This window comes from Rhinolophus ferrumequinum, chromosome 3 (assembly GCF_004115265.2).
Source record: "Rhinolophus ferrumequinum isolate MPI-CBG mRhiFer1 chromosome 3, mRhiFer1_v1.p, whole genome shotgun sequence".
Classification (NCBI taxonomy): Eukaryota; Metazoa; Chordata; class Mammalia; order Chiroptera; family Rhinolophidae; genus Rhinolophus; species Rhinolophus ferrumequinum.
Window position 1 is genome coordinate 82,991,878 of NC_046286.1, and position 23,925 is coordinate 83,015,802.

Consider the following 23,925-nt stretch of genomic DNA (forward strand, 5'->3'; position numbering starts at 1 on the left):
TTGAGGTGTCTTGTCTTCCCTTTGGGCTCTCAAGGTTGCTTCTCAGAGTGTAAGCATGAACCTGTTAATTTCCCATGATTTATTTGAGAAGCTCATTAAAAATAGTCCTGAAAAGCAGGATGTATGAATATATCCTAAGAGGATGGTTTCTCTCCCTCTCTAGCATTTTTCCTTCTTCCAACAATATATCTTGTTCTCACTATCTTGCTAAGCAAACAAGGTATTTGTGCCTCAAGTGAGAGCAGCTGCAAAGGGCCTTGACCAAAGCAAGATCAGCTGCCAGGGACCTCCTAACCAGAGCTGGTTCCCTCCTTCTCCTGCTCGTTTTTACCTTTTATCCTATCACTTCTACCTTTATTAACGGATTTTCTATCGAATGGAAAAACTTTGCCTTCTCTCCTATTATGTATTCATATCATCACGGTCTCTGAGATCCTTATTTTATTCAGTAGGTTATAATCTGTATCTATCAATATTTTAATTACTCCAAAAGTGTCCAGGGAGAGCCCTCTCCAGCAGGTTCCCGTGTCCTTTCGGCAGTCTATAATTTTTTGTGTGTGCACTTACTTCCTTTCTGGTACAGTAAGGTATTGCAGGCTTTGGCATTATGTGTTAAATGAAATTAACACATTTCTTAAGCTTATGAGTATTTATTTAATTCCAACTAATGTTGAAGATTTCATTGTGCTTAAAACACTAAGTAAAATGGTTACACTTTTTGCACTCTCCCCAAGCCTTTTCATGTGTAATGACTATTCCAAGAAGGAAAGTTTGAGTACTGGATTATTAGTTTCCTTTGCATTTGCAGGTACACTTATGGCTGGCTAGCTGTTGGCTCTTTCGTCTCTATTACTGTACATTTTAAGAACGTGAGAGCTCCCACTCTGTGTGTTTTTTTTTCCAGTTAGGATAACGTAATTTAAATTGGAATTTAAGTTGCCTGTGTCTGAAAAACTAAGTGACTGCTGCCTTCATGTTGACACTGACTCAGGAGCTCATATGCCACCTTGTGCCACCTTTGCCAACACAGCACATGAGGGATGTGACATTGATTGCATTGGGATCTCGGGTTTACACAGTGCCAAGGACATGCAAACAAACCGTCATACAAAGTGTTCCCCTCAAATAGGAACTTCTGAGATGGTTGAAGTAAGTCTTACCTTCTATATATTTATGTTTTAATGCAAATGAGGTACATAACTGAAATCCAATTCTCAGATATAATCTATAACATCTGTGATAAGAATAAAAAATGAGCCTAGTTCCAGAACCTGTACTGGTAACCATTTTGCTATGGGAGTAATTCAGTTCTGGTGGACTCCTCTAGATTCAGGAGGAAGGTGCTGTGCAATTCTTACCATGTTTCCCCGAAAATAAGACCTAGCCAGACAATCAGCTCTAATGCATCTTTTGGAGCAAAAATGAATATAAGACCCTGTGGGGACAGAGCCAGAAGTGCAGTTTCCAGCCTCTCGGCCTCACGCTAAAAGGTGCTGGCTCAAGTAGTAAATGGCCATCAGCTGTGGCTAGTTGGCCGTCAGCTGTAACCAGTGAGCTGTTGGCCACTAATATAACTGCCGTGGCTACGCTAGCAGAGAATGGGGGCTAGCAAGGAGATGGGGACTGAGCTAGCAAGTGGCGGATTGCAGTTCGCATGGCGGATTGCAGTTAGCAAGTGAGGTTGGTTGGCAGAGAAAAGCGGACAGCAGGTTGCTGATCATGCGGCACCTGCTTCCTGTGTATCCAACCCAGTCGCCAGCGAAAATATAGTGGTATGACTCCCCTACCTATGGCTCCGTGGGTGTTCCTTTTTGGCCTCACCATATCCTGCGTTCTTATGTGGGGAGCGGGAGCAGAGACCCCGCAGGCCATCCTGCATGACAAATGGTGCAGCGAGCAGCGTCCCCCGCATGACAGACCCAGTCTTATTTTGCTAAAAGACTGGGTCTAATATAACATAAAATATAATACGAGATATGTTCAAGATGGCTACGGTGGCGGCTGCACAAACAGTATCTGTGGGCCCTGGGCTCCAGGGCCTGCAGCGGACACTGCCTCTTGTAGTGATTCTCCGGGCCACGGGCACCGGAAAATCCAGCCTGGCACTGCAGCCAGGCCAGCGGCTCGGTGGCAAGATCGTCAGCGCAGACTCCATGCAGGTTTATGGAGGCCCAGACATCATCACCAACAAGGTTTTTGCCCAAGAGCAAAGAATGTGCCAACACCACATGATCAGCTTTGAGGATCCTCTTGTGACAAATTACACAGTGGTGGACTTCAGGAACAAGGCAACTGCTCTGATTTCTTTAGGAAATAGCCACTGTGCTTGGTAGGGGCAAGGCAGCCCAAGCCAAGAAAGACGTTTTCTTTCTAGTGACAGTTCCTTCTAAGCAGGGGCCCCCAAGACCCAACTACCAATAGGTAGAATCCCCATCAGCACTATGTGGATTGAAAGATACATTGTGTCATGCAGGGTGGCATGCGGGGTCTCTGGTCCCGCTCCCCACATAAGAATGCAGGACATGGTGAGGCCAAAAAGGAACACCCACGCAGCCATAGATAGGGGAGTCATACCACTATATTCTCGCTGGCGGCTGGGTTGGACACAGGAAGCAGGAGCCACACGATCTGCATCCTGCCATCCACTTTTCTGCCAACCAACCAACTCCACTTGCTAACTGCAATCCTCTCTTGCTAGCTCAGCCACCATCTTCTTGCTAGCCCCCCATTTGCTGCTAGCGTAGCCACGGCAGTTATATTAGTGGCCAACAGCTCACTGGTTACAGCTGACGGCCAACTAGCCACAGCTGATGGCCAGCTAATCACAGTTGATGGCCATTTACTACCTGAGCCAGCACCTTTCCACATGAGGCCGAGAGCCTGGAAACTGCACTCCTGGCTCTGTCCCCACACGGTGTCCTTGCTACTCAGTCTTCTCCTCAGACTGCAGCATCAGCATTCCTTGGGAGTTTGTTAGGCTGAATGTGGGCCTCACTCCAGATCTACCGAATCAGAATCTGCATTTAACAAGAGTCCTAAGTGATTCATCGGCACATCGAAAATTGAGAAACACTGTTGTAGTGGAGAGAACATTGATTTAGGAACCAGGAAATTTGTGTTCTAGTTTTAGAACCACCTGTTTGATCCTGAGAATTTTATTGGGTAAAGCATTTACCCCACTGAGCTTCAGTTTTCTACCCTTTAAATGGGGATACAAAATAAATATAATGGAGTTCCAGTTAGAATTTCAAAGGGATTGTTGGGGGGAGGAGACTGGAAGAAAATAGTTCTGGGTATCAACAAGAAATGTTTGAAAGATGAACAGTATAAGGAGGACTGTTCTTGTATCTTAATGTCTAGACTGTCTTTAATATCTGGACTGCTGGATATTAGAATATATTGAAAATTCAAAATTACAATAGCATGGAACTCATATAATACTAGACAAACATATGGTACAGAATAGAAAACTCAGATACAAATTTAAATAGACATGTATTTAGCTTATCAAGGTGGCAAAACAATGGAGAGATAATGCAATAGTTAATAATTATTCCTGAGACAGTAATAAAATCAAGTCTTCATTATATATGACAAATTCAGATTTCAGAATTAAATATATATACATATTTTTAATAAAACTTTAAAACAAATGGGATAATAATATATATATATATATATATATATATAAAAATATAACATAACACCTGGTCTTATTTTACTATAAGACCCGGTCTTATACAAGATAAGAACAGGTCTTATATTAATTTTTGCTCCAAAAGACTCATTAGAGCTGATTATCCAGCTAGGTCTTAGTTTTGGGGAAACACAGTAGATCATCACATATGGTGTCAGTATGGCAGGAATGACACCCCTCTTTGAATATCTTGAGGACCCCAGCTGGTTTTGCCTGGCGTGTCTTCTCCCTTGAGCTGCCAGTGTTTGCTTCCATTGCCCAAGTCTCTGTAGTGCTGAGCACTTCCCCTCAAATATGTTTTTCTTCTCTGTCTATGCTTTAGCCAACAAATGAGAATCACTCAGGAGTGCTTGTTAAAATGCAGATTTCCAGGCCTCTCTGGATTTTGAATGAATATATCCATGGCGTGTCCTAAAAGTTTACATTGTAAAAATTACCCAGTGAGATTCGGAGGCAGGGATCTGAAATATGAGGAATACTGCCTGAGTGATGAGGCACCCAGGTCCCATCTCAGGCTCACAGGGAGGGTAAGAATTTGGGGTTTGTGTGGGTTAGGGGTGAAAGGAGGCATCTGTAGCATTCTGTTTGCTTCTACAAATCCATGTTGTTACTGTCATTGTTATTAATTAATAATTGATTGATGTCATTCATTTTTCTTCAGTAATATGGCAGGACAATTGATTAGGTATTAATTGTGTTTTGCTGTAGTGTTTTTCCTTCTCTATTCTAATTAGATAGCCAGCCCCTCTGTGATCCCTCGTCTCAGGGCACTTGAAAGACTGGCATAGAAGCTCCTCACAATCTTTAAACTCAATGTACAGTTTTAATGTGTCCTTGAGGACACCCCTTGAGGAGGGGTGGCAAGAGATGACCATGTGACGACAGAGGGAAAGATTCTCCAGCCTGGAGAAGTGACAGCAACTTGGCTCTTCTCCCTGGTGGGAATGTTTTCATGGGGACCTCAGGTCAGTGGGAGCCTGTCTCAGTAATGAGACCTGGGCCCTGCTTGGCTCCAAGCATGGCATAGAAATGCACATTCTCATGCTCATTCAGACTTCCACAGGGAACTATCCTTGGTGACACTAACAGAAGATTAGAGAGAGTCTTTCCCATTTGTCAGGCACTGTTTTAGACGCTGGGGATACTTGGGTGAAGGAAACAATGATACTATCATTGTGAACTTTACATTCCAATGTCAGATTCTGGTGTGACACTAGGGAGTGCCAGGAAACACCAAACATGCTAAACTTGAATTTTCTAACAGCCAAGGAGGGTGGAGATTTAAGTTTGTTTAAGAAAATAAAGAAATGCTCTATTTCGTGCATACTTGGTTCTGTGCCAGCAAATTCTTGCCTGATATAATAGTTGTCATATTTATTGCATGCCTAGTATGTGCCAGGTACTGTAAGAGATGATTTATCTTATTTTCTTTGATACTCTTAAGAACTCTGTTGAGTCATTTTCCTAATATACGCCCACTCCCAACCTGTCCATCTAAATATGCTTACATATTTTTACATGCAAATACCATGTTTCCCCGAAAATAAGACCTAGCCGGGCCATCAGCTCTAATGAGTCTTTTGGAGCAAAAATTAATATAACACCCAATATTATATTATATTATTATATTATATAAGACCCAGTCTTATATTATGTTAAAATAAGACCGAGTCTTATATTAATTTTTGCTCCAAAAGATGCATTAGAGTTGATGGTCCGACTAGGTCTTATTTTCTGGGAAACACGGTAAGAACTCCCTTAGCTGCCTTAGCTCGTGACTGGTATATACGTCCAATAAGAAATTCACATTAAACATGTTAATACCAGAGCTCATTTTTTCCCCATACCTGTTCCTCCTTCCATAGTCCTTATTTCAGTGAACAGTCTCCGTATCCATCCAGGCACAGAAGTCAGAGATCTGGAAGTCATTTTGACTCCTCCATGTTCCTTGCATATCATGTGAGTTATTGCCTTAAAATCTTATCTGACTCTTACTTTCCACTCCCATTGTCATAATCTTTGTTTAAAATCTTACCATCTTTTGCTTGAACTATTGCTAATGTCTTTTTACCGGCCTCCCCATTTCTAATCTCTGTCCTCCAGATTAGTGTTGCCCAGATATTTTAAAATGAAACCTTAGTTATTTAATTTCTCACATTAGACAACTTTGCTGGTTTCCCATTGTTTAAGTTACAGTAGAAATCCATTACCTTGGTCTGTCACACAAGATTCTTTATGATCCATCAATACAACACTCTAGTCTCTCCACCTAATGCTCTTCACCTTTGCCTTCCATCTGGCCAGGCTGAGTTCTGGCAGCCACAATTGTTACGGATCAGGCTGTTTTAGGTCTCTTGGATTGCTCATGTTGTTCCTGCTCCTACATTGACCTCTATCTCCTTGTCTATTAAAAAAAACATCATCACCACTTACTCACCACAAACATTACCTCCTTTCTGAAGCTTTTCCTCCCATCCTCCGGCACTGACAATTTCCTTTCTGTAAATACCCCACATATATTTCTCATAGCACCGACAGTATTTTGATTACACTTAACTGATTACATGTCTACTAGACTAGTCTCTTGAGGGCATGGACTATATGATATTCCTTTTGAATCCCGAATGTTTAGCACTGTATTTGGTGCACAGTTAAGCTGACCATACAACTAGATTTGTGCCTGGCTTAATTAACTGCACCTTCTTTCCTTCTCAAAAGTGTCTTGTTTGGCAGATGAATTATATATGGCCACTCTCCACATAGTACATGCTTGGTAAATGTTTTAATTAATTAAGCTTAGTTTTCCTTAATTAGCCTTGAATCTACACTATACATATATTACTATACAATATATGTAGTGAGAATTTTAAAAAGTCGCTTATTATGTCTTTTTTTCTTAGCTTTAGTCTCGCCTTATTTTTATAATATTGCTTCAAGTTATCTTGGGCAACACAGCACTTAATCGCCTTTTGGACTCGCTGCATAGTTTGAGAGTTTGCTGTAACTTTTCTCGCTTTGTAATCCTTAGGAACATTTCCTGATGGCAGTCTTTCAAAAGCTCAATGAGTTAATAAAAACCAGATAGCCTCGCAGTGCAGGCTGATATGCAAAAACAAGCGTTGTCATAATCACCACTTAACCGTAGAATCACTGCCCTCCTGTACCTAATTTATTACAGGTGGCGTCAATCCGTTTGTTTTGCCCAAAACAAAAATGGCTTTGGTTGGCTTCAATGACTTTTCATTTGAGAACCAACAGAAATCCAGCACTACGGACGCCGGGTGTCCTCACTTCCGCCTCGCCTGCCTGGGTCTCCCATTTGTCCGAGCGAGTACGGATCGTAGGCCTCCGCCTCGGAGCGGCTCCGGCGGCCGGGCCGGCGAGTCCCAGAGGCGGCGGGCGGGATGAACGCGGCGCAAGGCGGAGCGGTGCGGACGCTGCGGGTGCCGGGCCGCCACGGCTACGCCGCCGAGTTTTCCCCGTACCTGCCCGGCCGCCTGGCCTGCGCCGCCTCGCAGCACTACGGCATCGCGGGTGAGGCCAGACCGCGCCGCCGGGGCGGGGGCGGGTTCCAGCCGAGCCCCGGCTTCTCCCGGTCGTTGGAAAGCACTTCCGACAGTGGACAGCCCCACAATTGAACGCCAGGGGGAGCAGAGGAGCCGGCTGGTTCCCACTCTTTCCTTTGTCCAGAGTGGGGAGTAGGTCTGGAGATAGTGTCAGGTTGTTTTGGTTTTTTTTTCCTTCCAGTTACCGTGCAGAAGTAGCATATGGAAGGTGCCTGGTGGCCCATGTACTTATTTCTTAAGACCGCGCCAATTTCACCGACACACACCTCCAGGCACATGCCGCCCTGGAGAGGGTAGGTTTAGCCTGGGCGGCCCCTCGGACAGGTCTGACCCGACCGACAGCACTTGGAAGACGGGCTGCAGAGTCACCCCGTTACCTGTTATTTGGTCCACATTCCCCATAGTTTACATTCGGGCTGTCGGTCCTAAATCGGATACCCCTGAGCAGAGCTTCAGGTCTCCCCGCAGTTGCCGTCATGAAGTTAATCAGGTTCTGCCCTCACCTTTTATTGTCTCAGGAATAATACATTTGGAAGCACATGTTTCAGGTTTAAGTCGTCTCCTGTCATTAACTAGATTGAAAGATGGGCTTCCATTCTTAATTTTTCTTTTAATTCATGTCCTAGCTATTATTTACACACTGAAGCTCTATGAAACAAGTGACTGCATACTGTCAGCTCTCGATACAGTTTTTGTTTGGTCCTGCAGCCGAAAAAATAATGTAATTTCTAAAACCAAGAGGGAGGGAAGTACCGTGTTTCCCCGAAAATAAGACCTAACAGGAAAATAAGCCCTGGCATGATTTTTCAGGATGACATCTCCTGAACATGAGCCCTAATGCTTCTTTTGGAGCAAAACTTAAGACCCAGTCTTATTTTCGGGGAAACACGGTGTTTGCTTTTTTATATTTCACCTCCAGCTCTCAGTGCTTGCACATTCAGATTTACGATAATTGCCCACCAGGTTAGGTTGAAGACCCATGAGTTTGTGGAGGTATTTTAAATACTTTTAAAAAACTTAAAAGGAGTTGACAGTTTAAAAAAAAAATCAGTCATGTTTAAATAGAAGAGTTATTTTTCTTTTCCCTTCAGTTCCTATAACAAATATAACTTTTAAAATCCACTGGTCTCTGAATAAAATAATTCATCTTTGGTAGATAACTGATATATTGTGTTTAGCACTTTACCACCAAGTATGTGGTATTCCACCAGTTATTTTGTTTTAAAATCCCATATTGAATGCATTTTAGATTTATTGGTGATGCAGTGTGTTGTAGTAGAGCAGAGTCCCTAGGATCTGAAAGTCTGAGGTTTGTCACCTGTAAATAGGGATGGTAACACGCATTTGGGAGGTTTGTGTGCCTGGCACCCTGCCTGGCCACAGAATATGAACCCCAGGATCTCTCTTCTCTGTTAGAGCTGTGTCTGGATTCCAAGCTTAGATGAGATGATAAGTTCAATATTTAATATAGAAAGACAGAAATGGAGAAAACAAGCTAACCATTTTGTATACATGGTATCAATAACTTTAGGAAGAAATTTGTGGTAATAAAATTAGGTACTCAGTGCTGGATCCCTCTTTGATCTTGGAAGGTTCCCCAGCAAGTTCAACAACATTACCTCAATTTTTTTTTCTCCATAGGCTGTGGAACTCTGTTAATATTGGATCAAAATGAATCTGGGCTTAGAATTTTTAGAAGGTAAGGTGACTCTAATTAGTTAACTTACATATATTCTCTGTTGTTATTAAAGCCTTGGTAGAATTAGGTTGTGAATCTTTTTTATCGATAAAGTTTTTTTAACTTCTAAATTTGCAGTATTAAACTTCAGCCTTTGCATAGTGTGGAGTGTATTTTTGCCATTACGTTTGATCGTCATTGTTCTTCTAAAGCTCTTGTTTCAATGTCCGTTTATAAATTATAAAACTTAAACATAAAACAAAAATGAACTAGTTAGTATACTGCTGTGTGATGTTTCTGTCCTTGCTGTCTTCTTAATGTAGTTTAGCTTTACTTATTCATTTTGTAGATTATCTAGTGCCTCTTTCCCTTTCTTTCCATGCATGTCTTGATTGTATATCTGTTGGACTCATTAACACCTCCATCAGCGTTAGTCAAAGGCAGAGAAAGGCAAGGAAATGCCATCAGAAAGTAACTACCCACTCATAGCTCAGGTGAAAGATTTACGGGAAAAGTTGAAATTATTGGTCTGACTTAGTATTTTAAAGTGCTTGCTGGCCCCACCTATGAACCACAAAAGACAGTGATCACCCAGGTGTGGCAGCATGCCCACGTGAAAATAGTGCTTGCTATATTCCTAGATGGGAGACCTAATTTGAATCTAACTTTGCAGTTTTCTAGCTGTATGACCTGTGCTATTCTTTTAACCTCTCTGAACTTGTTTGTCCATTAAGGGCCTACTCTACTTATCTCTCATCGTTGTGAAGAGCATGTAAGAAAATATGTGTTAAAATGTTATACACTTAAAAAAACTGTAAAATTATTATTATTTTAGATTCAGTTGCCTATATAACTAGATTTTTCATTTTAACTTTCCTGGTGTAGCTTTGACTGGAATGATGGTTTGTTTGATGTGACCTGGAGTGAGAACAATGAACATATCCTGGTCACCTGTAGTGGTGACGGCTCGCTGCAGGTGTGGGACACCGCCAAAGCCGCAGGGCCACTGCAAGTCTACAAGGAACACACTCAGGAGGTAGGAAGGGAACCTCTCTGAGCTTATGGTTTTTCTTTGGATTAAATACATTTGGGAAACACGGGGCTATGTCTTCAGGGGACAAGTTTAAGCTTTAGTGTTTGTCGTACATGTTAGATGTCACTTCTTATTTGATTATTCAGACATAAAGTACCTCTTGGCCTAAGGAACTGGGAAAGAAGAAAAGGTCAGGCTTCTCATTAGTCAGTAAAAAAGCCTCCAGTAGTAAGCATAGTATAGCCCCACTTCCTCCAGTGGGTCAGATGGCTTTCTTTACGCTGTAAGAATATGTCTGCCGTACTCTGCCTCAGGAAAGACCTAGGCTGTCTTTTCACCAAGACGTCACAAGATTGCCTTTAGGTCATTAAGCTTCCTGAGGATTTCCAGAATATATTGGAGCAAGAGCATCAGATACTGAATATGAGACTGAGCTTACTGAAGAAATTTTAAGTGTAAATGTGGTTCATGTGTGTAGATATTTTGTGTGTGTGTGTGGGTAGCATAGAAAATAGTTTGGCCTTTAGTTATATTAAAATACACATATATTTTTGATGGGATGTTTTACCTTAAACGATCGTAAATTTTCCTTGAGGTAGGAATAGATCCTTCAAATGAAAACTTGCAAATTTACTTTCGAATTTGTGTCTACCACAGCACCTGGCCCATGGAAGGCCTTCAATAAATGCTTGTTAGATGCAAAAATATTAGTCTTTTGCAATAAAAGATTAGTTTTGTGAGGATTCCAGACATCATTTAATAGATATAGCTGATAAAAATCAGTATTTCTTAGATTGTGACTGAAAATAATGGGAAAATTTAGTTCCTCTATTTTATTGTGAAGGCTTTTTGAATCATGTTTTCTGAATCACTGAGTAGTAAGACAACTGTGGGAAGGAGGAAATTTAGTTTTAGGATGTTCAATGCAAGAATCTCCACAGAGAGGCATGTAAAAATTCAGACATTTTTTGTGGTACCTTCATGATTTTTGCCATTTTCTTATACCACTTATATTATAATTGACTTAATGTTTTTCTTTTATTTTTTAAAAGATATTTTTCTTCTCAAATGTTTTCTTTTTTTCTTTTTCTTAAATCTTTGGTGCCTTGTATTGCTTATCTATATGAATTCTAGGGCTGTAACTAATGGATTAGCAAATATCTAATTATGTTAAATAGGATATATTGATTTAATGTTTTACTTTAAATGAGCTTTACATTGTTATTTCACTTATCTTAAAACAATTATATTCAAGAAACCATGGGATTGATGACTTAGTGTATACATTTATTAATTTTTAATGTATATTAAAATAAATATATAATGAATAAAATAAAATGTGTGTACCAGTTAAAAATCATCTCTTGTACAACCCTTGGTGTGTGTAATATCTTCTGGGAAATACTGTTCTAGAATGTTCCTCATGATGGTTTCTCAGTCTTTACTTCGTTTCAGTGAAATTGAATTTCACTATCTCATGTGATAACTTATTTGACTTTTAGATTGCTCTAATGGTTAGAAAATTACCCCCTTAAGCCAAGCTCTATCTTTCATAGCAGCCAACTGTTGCTTCTAATACCTTTCTCTGAAGTGGTGAGACTTAAGTTCAGCCCCCCTTTTCTAGAAAAACTCTTGAAAAGAGCTATCATGTCCCCTTTTAGTCTTCCCTCTTTCAGACTGTGCTTTTGTAATTTCTTCAACCTGTCCTCAGATTACATGGTCTCTACATTTTTTTCACCCTCCTGGTGAACTCCTTTGCTTACTCCCCTGTTTTTTTAATGTCGCATACCTAATTTATTCCAGAAAAGTGATGATTAGTACTGAGCTTTCTAAGATTTTGCCACTATAATCTTGAGCCTCTAATTCTAATAATATTGCTTAACATTGGCTGTACATTTTCTTCAGCCATGTTTTAGTATTGGGTTACTTTGAATCCACTAGTAAAGAACCTTGATCTTTGTTGTTTGAACTGCTGTGAAACTATGTTTGTATCATTATATAATTATGTAACTTGTTTTTCGAATTGAAGACATACTTTGTTGTTATTTTTGGTCAGACTATTATTCTAGTCATTATCTTTTCAAGTGGAATTTTTGATAAGCATTTGTATCAGTTAGGAAGCTTTGGCTATTAGTGTAATAGAAAACCAACAAAAATGCATTCAACCATTAGACTTTATTATTTCACATAACCCAGCATTTGGAGATGGAATGGATCTAGGCTTGGTTAGTTCAGGGCTTGATAATGCCATCAAATATCCAAGTTCCTCCTGCCTTTCCACTCTGCTATCCTTAGTAGGTTCTTTTCTTCCTCTGCTCCATATAGTTCCAAGTATTATCTCATCTTTGAGGTCAAACAGCAAAAAAAGTAAACGTTCCTATCTAGGTATTTCTTACAAGATTAAGAAAAGCTTCCCTAAAGCCCCACAGCAGATACCTCTTCATGTCTCAGTGGCTAGAAGAGCATCACGTGCCCACTCCCACCTTCACCTAAATAAAATTCACCCCTGGGATGAAGGAGGCACAGAGCTTTCCCTGAAGGACAAAATTAGGGTTCTCGGGGTAAGAAGTCGGCCATCACTCTGTGCCACAACATTACTTCTTGTCTTTCTCATGTTGTTAGTAAAACTCAAACGACACCAAGCAGGGTAATGAATAGAGAACTGTAGGAATCTCATAAAGGTCATCCTCCATGCGATTGTAAAGAGAAAGACTTTCTGATAATCAACTTAAAGCTCAGTATTATAATACCACATATTTGGCATTTTTCATTAAAGAGAAATACAGCGTTTATTCAAAATTTGTCTCATACTAAATACTCAAACACTTAAAAGGATTTAAGGTCAAACAGAGTTTTGAAGCGCTAATAAATGTTTGTTAAATGAAGTGAATGAGCATAGCTGATTCCTATTTTTTTCCACCAATGTGTTCAGGTAAGCTATGTTATACAATAGAATAGCACACAATGGGTCATTTTCTCCTCTGGGAGAGCGTATAGAATAAGGATGAACAGCAAGCTTTCAGAATTCTGACTCTGTAACTTCCCTGCCTTATGACGTTGGCAAGTTACTTATTTTTCCTAAACCTTAGTATCTTCATTTGCAAAGTAGGATAATAGTGTCAGTGTCTTACTGTTGTTGTGAGATCTTAGAACAGAGCCAACACCGAATAAATATTAGCTATTATTATTATTATTTGCTCTTATAATTGGGTTAGAAAAACACGAAACATGAAAGAATCCTCCAGTTACTCATTTCACCACTGAATGACTGAGAAATGTCCTACAGTCAGTTTTCAGATAGATAAGTAGGTACTGAAGTAAGAATGAGAAATCCAAGACCTAGATATATTTTAGGCCTTGAGGAATGAAGGTCTTGGTGAAATGAAAAAAATCATGGACATATTCCTTTGAATAACTTATAAAATTAGCATCAAAGCAGAAATCAGAGTCTTCTCTGTATTGTTTGACTGGGGTCTGCAGAAGCCTTTATGTCTTTTGAGCCCCGTAAAATGCCTTTAGCTTAGACTACTGATGTATATATACTAGGAGTGGAAGAAGAGGAAAATGTTTAAAAGTTCAGCAAGAAGGAGAAAAAAACGAGAGGGTGAGTTGGGAATTTTGTTTCTCTACTTCATGATTTACAACACTGTGCTGTTGAAAGTGAGTTAAAACTGATTTTAAAGGTAACGTAGACTCAATGTTTATTTCAATATCTAGTTTTCAGTGTGCTTATTAACAATTTTTAAAAATAATTAAAATTTGTCTTCATTGTCAAATAGCAAGACTTTAACAATTTACTGAAAAATTTTAAAAGATATTTGATCCATTTCAAGTTTTTTGATCATTGCCTATAAAAACTTATCTTTGAACTAAGTCTGCAACTAATTAGTATCTTGTTGTAGAGAAAATGTATTTAAGTATACATTCTATAGTAAAGATGTGCCATATGGTTAAGATCTTGCTTCTTTAAAAAAAGAATCAATTATTTACCCTTTTGATAATGAAAGAAGCTGAAAAGTTTATAATGATGGGTGCCCATGAAACATGTCAATGCAGAGTACAACTACTCATGTATCTAACACCACTTCTCTTTAGAAATGTATTTATGTTTAAATATATCTGCTTAACAGATTTTTCAACCAAATGAATAGTTTTTCCTCTCTCCCTCCCATCTTCTCTCCCTTTGTTCCTTCCTAGTCTTTTTTATAAAAGCAAGGGCACAATTGAACTTGATATATATTTCCTTTTGCGTATTTAGTCAGGCTTAGTCATTCATTCTAGAGTAGGTTACTGCATTAAGATATTACGATCATTTAAAATAGCACTTTAAAACTTTTCCCCCTCAAAATGTGATTGTAGAGAAAATAGTTTCTAGTTATGTATCAGTTGAACCAATTTGGATTTTAGTATCAATAGGATGTAATAGTTCTTATCCGCTTTCAATCCTGTGTTTTAAAAGCATTCACTTGGTGGGGGGTGGGGATCTTTGTTTAGTATTTCAAAGATTGAATTTGCATTGAAAGAGCTAGACCTCTCCAGACTGGTAGCACATGTTATATGCCAGGCATGTGTGTGAGTCATTGAAAACGCGGGTGCTAATCTCTGGTAGTAATTCTGGCACATGCAAGAAAACCATTTAATACAATGTGGTCAAGTTGAAAAGAAGTGTCTAGAAGGTACACAGAGAGCAGGAACCAAGGACTGTCACAAAAAAGTTGCTACTTAAGCTGAGTCTTGGGCAATTAGTAGGCGTTTGCAAGGCAGCCCGAAGGGGAAAGGGCATTTCTGATGGAAAAGATCATCTGCAAAGGTGCAGAGCTGTGAAAGAGTTATGACATGTCGAAGAAACCGCAGCCCTTCGGTTTGGCTGGACTGTCAAGTGTGTGTGGAAGAATGGTGAGAAACGAGGCAGCAAAGTTGGATATGGGCCTGTCCTGCAGGGCCTGAAATACCTGGCTGGCAGTTGGACTTCATGCTTTGAACTTTAAGGAGAGAGGTGGATTGGATTGTGTAGGTTTGGGGCCACACACTGTAGGCAGAAGACAGGACATACAGGGATAGATGACTGTTACCCATTTTCCACTTAGTCCATCTTTCTGGATGTTGGATAGGACTAGACTATAAAGTAGGCATTTATAATTTTAGTGTTTGAAATGGAAAAAGTGGACAAGTGCTTGTCTTAATTCAGTGGTTTCCAAACTTTGCTACATATTAGAATCAGCTAAGGAGGTTTTAAAAATCTTCACGCCCAGGTCACAGTGTCTGGGCGTGGGGCCAGTCATCAGTACTGTATAAAGATTCCCAGGTGAGTCCAATGTGCAGCAATGTTTGGATGCTGCGGCCTTAACTTAATAGGCATTCAATTCTATTCACTTTGGTATGTGTATTGTCTAATAATTTGAGGGTTATAGATTCAAAAGGTAGATTGTAAAAAATAATAAAAGGAGTTATTTGGTTTGCCTTGCAAAGTGTTAACTCATAGTCTGTTTTATCTCAAAGCTTTGAAACTTTTTTGTAAAGAAGGGAAAATGATAGTTTTAAATAAGTGGAAACTGTAATGGAATATATTTGGGTGGAGAATGACTTTCATGCCTGACTACTGATGCTATATCTGGGCTCTCTGTCACATACTCAGTGCAGGTCTCAAACACTATGGATGTCTCTGAAGCAAGTTAAGGAGTGAATTACCGAGGAACTAGAACCCCATATCTCCTATTTTAGAATCTATTAGGAAATATATAGAGAATTACGTAATTTTTTTTGATAATTTTTAATCATATGAAACTAGAAATTCATTTCAGTTTAGCTACAATCTGATATCCTATGAATGAGTTTTTTTCGTTTTTTTCTCTTTTTTTAATTAGTTTCAGGTGTACAAAACAATGTAATAATAGTTAGACATTTATCATTTATACCCCTCACAAAATGATAATCCCTGCCCCAGTCTATTACCCCTCTGACATTGCATACAGCCGTTACATTTCCACTGTCTCTGTTCCTAATGCTGTGTCTCACTTCTTGTGGGGGGAAAAATATATATATATATATATATGTATATAGTTCATTCATTATTATTCAGCTTCAGGTGTACAGTGCAGTGATCAGGCATCTACATCATCCCTGAGGTGGTCTCCCTCATAAGACAAGTGTCCATCAGATACCCTACAAAATCTTTACATTATTGATTACATTCCCCAAACTGACTTTCGTATCCCCGTGGCCATCTTGTGGTTACTGACTGTGCTTTCTAATCCCCTCACCTTCTCCCTCAGCCCCACCCCCTCTCCTAACTAGCAACCCTCAGTTTTTCCTCTATAGCTCAGACTGTTTCTGATTAGTTTGTTCGTTTATTCTTTTCTTTAGATTCCACATGTAAGTGAGATCATATGGTATTTGTCTTTCTCTGTCTGACTTATTTCACTTAGCATAATGTTCTCTAGGTCTATCCATATCGTTGCAAATGGTAAGATTTCATTCTTCTTTATGGCTGAGTAATACTCCATTGTATAAATGTACCATAGTTTCTTAATCCAGTCGTCTACCAATGGGTGTTTCGATTGTTTCCATGTCTTGGCTGTTGTGTATCGTGCTGCAGTAAACATCAGGGTACATGCATTTTTTCGGGTTAGTGTTTTGGATTTTTCTGGATAGATACCTGGGAGTGGAATTGCTGGGTCATAAGGTAGTTCCATTTCCAGTTTTTTTGAGATACCTCCATACTGTTTTCCATAGGGCTGCACCAATCTGCGACCCCACCAACAAGTGTTCCCTTTTCTCCACATCCTCACCAGCACTTTTTGTTGATTTATTGATGATAGCTATTTTGATTGGGGTGAGGTGGTATCTCATTGTGGTTTTTATTTGCATTTCTCTAATGATTAGTGAGGTTGAGCATTTTTTCATATGTCTGTTTGCCATATGTATGTCCTCTTTAGAAAAATGTCTCTTCATGTCCTCTGCCCATTTTTTAATTGGGTTGTTTGTTTTTTTGGAGTTGAGTTGAGTGAGTTTTTTATAAATTTGTGATATTAACCCCTTATCAAATATAACATTGACAAATATCTCCTCCCATTCAGTAGGATGCCTTTTTGTTTTATTGATGGTTTCCTTTGTTGTAAAACACTTTTTAGTTTGATGTAATCCCATATGTTTATTTTTTCTCTTGCTTCCATTGCCGAAGGTGATATATCAGTAAAAATATTACTCTGGGTAATGTCTGTAAACTTTCTTCCTGTATTTTCTTCTAGGAGTTTTATGGTTTCAGATCTTACATTTAAGTCTTTAATCCATTTTGAATTTATTCTTGTATATGGTGGAAGGAGGTGGTCCACCTTCATTTTTTTGCATGTGTCTGTCAAGGTTCCCAGCACCATTTATCGAATAGACTGTCTTTACCCCAATGTAAATTCTTGCTTCCATTGTCATAGATTAAATGACCATATAGGCATGGATTTATTCCTGGGCTCTCTAGTCTGTTCCATTGATCTATGTGTCTGTTGTTTTTTTTTTTGCCAGTACCATGCTGTTTTGATTACTGTAGCCTTGTAGTATAATTTGATGTCAGGTATCGTTATACCTCCCACTTTGTTCTTATTTCTCAAGATTGCCAAGGCTATCTAGGGTCTTTTATGGTTCCATAAACATTTTGGGATTATATGTTCTATTTCTGTGAAAAATGTCCTTGGTAGTTTGATAGGAATTGCACTGAATCTGTATATTGCCTTAGGCAGTATGGACATTTTAACTATATTAATTCTTCCTATTGATGAGCATGGTATGTGTTTCCATCTATTTGTATCTTCTTTAATTTCTCTCTTCAGTGTCTTATAATTTTCTGAGTACAGGTCTTTTATTTCTTTGGTTAAATTTATTCCTACGTATTTTAATAGTCTTTGAAGCAATTGTAAATGGGACTGTTTTCTTAATTTCGCCTTCTGATATTTTATTATTGGTATATAAAAATGAACTGATTTCTGAATATTAATTTTGTATCCTGCTTCTTTACTAAATTCATGAATGAATTATTGGCAGAACTATTTAAATATTTTATGTAAGACAGGGAGGAATACAAGCATACATATTCAAATATATTTATATAATGTATTATAAATATATATAGTTTACATATTTTTTTCAAAAAGAAACAATGGAAAGATAATTTGAAAGCTAATAAAAATGGTTACTGTTAAAGGGGGTGAAGAAGCAAGCAGGAGAGAGGAGATAAAGATGGAAACACGATTTCTCCAAATATATTTTGTATTATAGTTTTGACCTTGGAGCAATTGAAATATTTTAAATAATTAAAAACCACAATTTAAATAAAAAGAAAAAAGCTATTGCAAACAATTAAAAACAAACATTAATTTAGTCGTATATCAAATGGTGTCATAACCAGACATTGAAAATAATTATTTCAAGTCACTTTAAAAACACAGTATTATAATTGTACGTACCAAATGGTATATGCCTGATAATAAAAAAGAACAAAAAAGTTTTAAACTGCATTCAGAAAAATTAGTATTGTTATTTTGAAACTCTCTGTTGTATGTTAAGTATGTTAAAGCATTATCAGTAATTATGTCATTAGAAACCAAAAGTTTCAATGTAAGGGTAAAGTGATATGAGGATAAAGAAGTTATAGAGAAACATTTAATCTTAAAATTGAATGGGAAATATCCACATAGACTCATGAACTATTTTTGTCTGTCTAAGAAAAAGTACGTATTTCCTAGTTCTTTGGATAGTAAAGACCAAGAAGCAATGACCTCTCAGTCTCAGTGAATATCCTTAGAGCCCAGATTACGGCCTCTAAATACTATTTCCCGCTAAAAGGAACGGGGATCTTTGGAGAAGTAGTCAAGTCCAGGACTGGGAAGGAAACAGGTAAGATGAATCCAAGATATCTTCTGGTGTCAGAAAGCTATGAAAGGCCCCTGGGATCATGTCAAAAGTTTAAAAGAGACAACCTGAAGAGGCCCTCATTGGCCAATCATGGGACAATTTGAACATTATAAAGAATGACAACAGTGCATTGAAATACTATACACACAAAGAGCCACACACTTATATGTATATTTTCACTCATTAAAACAACAACAACAACAACAACAAAAACTGGTCACCATTGAAGATTACCAGGACAACTGACTCCTTCTGAAAATTGATAAATCAAGGTAAAGAATCAAGGCATTTATCCTGCCTTTCCTGTATGATTGTTATCATGGGGTAATCAAACAGTTGATGTGGAAAAAATTTCTTATTAACAGAATCTTGCTAATAAATGCACAAGGAATGACAGAATTAGAAAATGACCATTTAGTAGCCCCTAATGAAACAATGACTAGGCAAGGTCATCCATGGATGCTAAAATCATTAATTTAAAACTCATGCATCTTCTGAACAATTTTAGGATCACTAAAATTAGGTCAACCAGAAATGATATACCTCCTAATAGAATAGGAAGCTAAGAAAAGATTGAACTGAATCTAATCAAGCCTCTAGATCTAACTTCAATTTAAAGGAAATAGGAAGGGTAGAGGAAAAAGTTAAACACCACCATGACGAAACAATTAGCCAAGTCCAGGATGTAGAAAATTCTACAGGATCATTAACTTTGTTTCTTCAAGAAATAAATGTCATGGGTAAAGGTGGGCAGGAAAAGCAAGGTGGGGAAGAGGACATTCCTAGATTAGAAGAGACTTAAGAGACATTACACCTAAGTGTAAAATGTGAATTTTGTTTGGATCCTGATTCAAAGTAACTATAAAAAGACATCTTTGAGACAATCGGGGATATATAAATATGGACTGAGTATTAGAGGATATTAAGGAACTTGTTAATCCTGTTAGGTGTGAAAATGGTCTTGTGTTTATTTAAAAACAAACAAACAAAAAAACCTTATCTACTGCAGTATTTATGAATGAAATGGTCTGACCTTAAAATACTCCAGCAGTCAGTCAATCAGTGAATAATGGAACAGATAAAACAAGAGGAGCAAAATGTTCATAATTATAGGTGTATGATGGATACCTGGGGATTTATTATGCTGTTTTCTTACATTTGTGCACATTTAAAAATTTTTAACGTGAAAAATTAAAAAAATATTGTTTCACATTAATAGAAGTATGCAGCCCTTTCTAATCATTCAGTGATTAAAAGTCAGTGTCCATTTCCTTTGTATTGATACAGATAAGTGTGAACATTCCGGACGTAGTTTTTATTTGGTGACTTTTAATTAAATAGACCAACTTAAAAGGGCAACACTATATAGTAGATTAAAAATGAGCTCTTTGGGAATTGGTTTTAGTAATAAAATTTGTACTCTCAAACTGTGGTTTTGATGAGGTGCAGATTTCATAAAGCAGCACAAAATATTGTTCAGTAGGTGTTTTTTTTTTTTGCAGTCTCTCAATTAATTTTCTTCACCACCGCCAAGAGTAATTTCATAAGATAGGCCTTTAGAGGACCCTGCTTTTAAAGCATAACTGCGTATCTCTCTTCTTTTTCATACTTAATTTGACCATTTGCCATGTCTACTGTTTAAATGGGAGTGGAGGGGGAAATTGGGAATAGGGAAATGGAAGAGTGGACTAATGTGAGATGTGCTTTCCATTCAGATTGGTTTCTCTGCCCCTTCATTCATTCCAAAAAAGACTGTGATGAACTCGACTATGCAAAGGACTGTACCAGGCCTAGTGTGCGGAAGGTGAACAAGTCACCTTTGTATATATACAAAGTATATACAAAGGGCAGGTCCTTGCCCTTCTGGAGCCCTTGTCCTCTCTAGGGGAGCGAGACTTAGGCTGCTCGTTATCATTTACAATGTGGTAAGGGCTGTGAATGTACCGAGTGCTGCAAGAGAGGAGGATCTTGTCTGGGGAAGGGATAGGGAGAGCATCCTGTAGTCTGACGGGAGAGTAGGAATTGACTCTTCAGATGGAGAGGTCAGAGGAATATGCTTAGAAGCAAAGGGAGGTACACGCTTGGAGGGGAAGGATTGAGTCTGTGCCCAGAACAGTTAGCATTTTGGCTCTTATGTTAAGATCAGTGGAAAGACATTGAAGATTTAAAATAACTTACTATGAAATATTTCATGCATATAAAATATATGTAAGATGTAAGAATATATAACGAACACTCATCATCTAGCTGAAGAAATAAAACATTACCTATATCGTTGGAGCCCCTGGTTACTGATTCTGTCCTTCCTCTATCTCCTTTTTTCTGATTCCGTCCTTTTCCCTCCTTTTCCTTCCTCCATTCTTCCCAGGAGCAATCACTATCCTGAATTTTCTATTTATAAATTTTTTGTTTTTCCTTTTAGTTTTATTACGTATGTATGCATCCTAAGCCATGCACAGTTTTGCATGATTTTGACCCTTGGGTAATCAGCAATTGTACGGATGAATCTCAGTGCTCAGTGAGGATGGTAACACATAGTGGAGCCACATAGTGTGAAACCGCTGAAGGGCTTTCTGCGGGGGAGTGCCATGAATTTGTGTTTTATAAAAGTTATTTCTTTTTTGCAGAGTAGATAATGGATTCGAGGTGAACGAGAAGGGATGGGGAGAGCAGTTAAAAGACTGCTGTATTCTAGGTGGTAGCTTGTGGTTGACGGTTGTAGCCTCTCATGGGAAATTATATACAAAGTTGTAACCACGGCCCTTTGCGATCTTGTCCCTCTTAACTATTTGATCTTTCTGTTTCTCAGACATGACAGTCTTGTTTCGTGCGTCAAGGTCTTTCCCTGTTCTTCTACCGGAAGCCTTTCCTCTCAAATCTGCAGAGTTCTTTTCCTGCACTCAGGTCTCTCTCTGCTCAGTGGTCTTTCCTGACCACTCTCTGGAGAAGTGACCTCCTGCCCTTGTCATTGTTTTCTAGTCTCCTTACTTTGCTTTCTTTTGCTTTGTGTTTTTTTAAAAATCAAAACCTGAAGTTATATATTTATTTACTTACAGCCTGTCTTCCCCTGTGAAAATATAAGGTCAAAGCAAACAAATACGTAAATACATAAACAAATAAGATCCATGAGGGCTGGGACTTCATCTATCTTTTCTAACATTGTGTATCCCCTCCCCCCGAACCTTATACATAGTAGGTGCTTAATAAATATTTGTTGAATAGATAGATTAGTGAATTAATTTGCAGTTGGGATCATGGAATCCAGTGATGCCTTTTCAATTGTCTTCCAAACATCTTCTGGCTGTAAACTTTTTTCAGAGCCTGAGGTTAACACCCAAACCCTGTTCTTATGAGACATTTCCACTTGACTATCTTGCTGTCATCTCTAACTCAGTGTGTCTAAAATTACGCATTATCTTCCTTCCTCCAGTCTTCCTGTTTTGTTCTTGCCACCATCATTGGCAGTCCTCAGGCACAAAACCTCTGCATTATCTTGCAGTGTTCCCTCGTCCTGATCTCTATGGCGCTTTCTGTGCCCATATATGTCTTTGGGGGAATTTCTGGTTGGTGTTGGCACCTCTGCTTCCTGCTGTTGCCATGAGAGCCAGCTGTCTCTCAAGGCCCTGCTTGACTACTTCTCTCCTGGGCATCAAGCTGAATTTTCCACACCCAGCACCCTTTTTGTATGTATGTCTATAGTTTTCTTTTTTTAAACATTGTATCCTGGCTTGTACTGTTAGTTACTTTCCCATGTCCTTATGTTTTAAACACAGCAAAGCAAATAAAGCATTCGTTGATTGGGTCACCTTTATTTCATTCTTTATTATTCCGTTTTTAACCTCATTATGTGTGTCCTATCCTTAGTTTTGTCCTAGAGCCCTGCTGCCTGCCACATTGTCGTGTGTCAGATAGGACAGCTGGCACAACGCTGCCATCAGCGCAGCTTTCTTACCTCCTGTCTTTTGTTCTCGTTAGGGTTGGGTTCTCGCTGAGCCTATGGAGGCTCTTGCCGTTTTAAATGGTCGGAAGTCATCAGGTTTCAAGTCCTGTGTTATGCTGGAAAGGTGTAGGGGCAGTGGCATCTGAGCTCATGATGGTAGTTATATTCAGTTACCCTCTAAAAGGAAAACCGTGGCTCTTTCTAACTACTTAGCAGTGATACAGGTTGTGAAGATAAATTTGGAGGGTTAAGTTCTTTTAACTCCCATGTATTGAATGCCTCTTATGTTGCAATGAATATCGACGTGCAAGATGATTTTGCTTAGAGGGGTCTTCCAAAATCTAGCAGATTTGGCAATCATTCAACATGAATTTTAGTAAAATACGGGAAATGTTGAATTGGAAGTAGGTACAAGTTGATGTTGGAGTTCACAGAAGGAAGCATCTAACTCTTTGAGGGATTCGTCAGGGGAGGCTTATTTCATGAAGGACATAATGGGACCACATCTGGACAGGTGAGCAGGAGTTCACCAGGTGGGCAGAGACTTTGAGTGCTTGGAAACAGATTAACTCAAGACAACAAAATGAAATGAATTTGGGCCCAAATGTAGCTCTGGGGAAGGGGGTACCAACAAGGGCAGGACTTTATTTCCTTAATATTTATAATCGCCCAGGTTCAGATTTCAGCTAGCTTTGGGAATTTAGACGTCACTTAACCTCTTTGGGCCTTGAAGAGTATCTATTTCATAGAAGTGAGGATTAAATGAGATAAAATACATAAAGTGCTTATGACAATACCTGGCACACAGTAAGTGCTCAATAAAGATTTGCTATTGTGGTTATTTTTGACTGCTCACATCAGCTCAGAGCAGGGGTTGCCAAACTACTGCATATGCCTTGACCAAAGCCAAACACAACCTGCTGTCTGATTTGTAAATAAAGTTTTATTGGAACACAGCCATGCCCATGCATTAAGTATCATCTGTGGGTACTTTTGTGCTCTACGAGACTGAGTTTAGCAGAGCAGTTGTGACAGAGATCACATGGCCCATAAAACCTAAAATATTTATATGACCCTTGACAGAAGAAATTTGCCATACCCTGACCTAGA

At 38.8% G+C, this 23,925-nt stretch overlaps 1 protein-coding gene across 1 annotated transcript in view; it reads left to right on the plus strand.

Moving 5' to 3' along the window:
• The first annotated feature begins 6,992 nt into the window (after positions 1-6,992).
• The window catches only part of PEX7 (peroxisomal biogenesis factor 7), an 81,689-nt gene continuing 64,756 nt past the window's right edge, over positions 6,993-23,925 (plus strand). Inside the window, exons 1-3 of the mRNA XM_033094085.1 lie at positions 6,993-7,231; positions 8,905-8,962; positions 9,827-9,977. Of these exons, the coding sequence (XP_032949976.1) occupies positions 7,102-7,231; positions 8,905-8,962; positions 9,827-9,977 (339 nt within the window). The 5' untranslated portion in view covers positions 6,993-7,101. The remainder of the gene's footprint in view (positions 7,232-8,904; positions 8,963-9,826; positions 9,978-23,925) is intronic.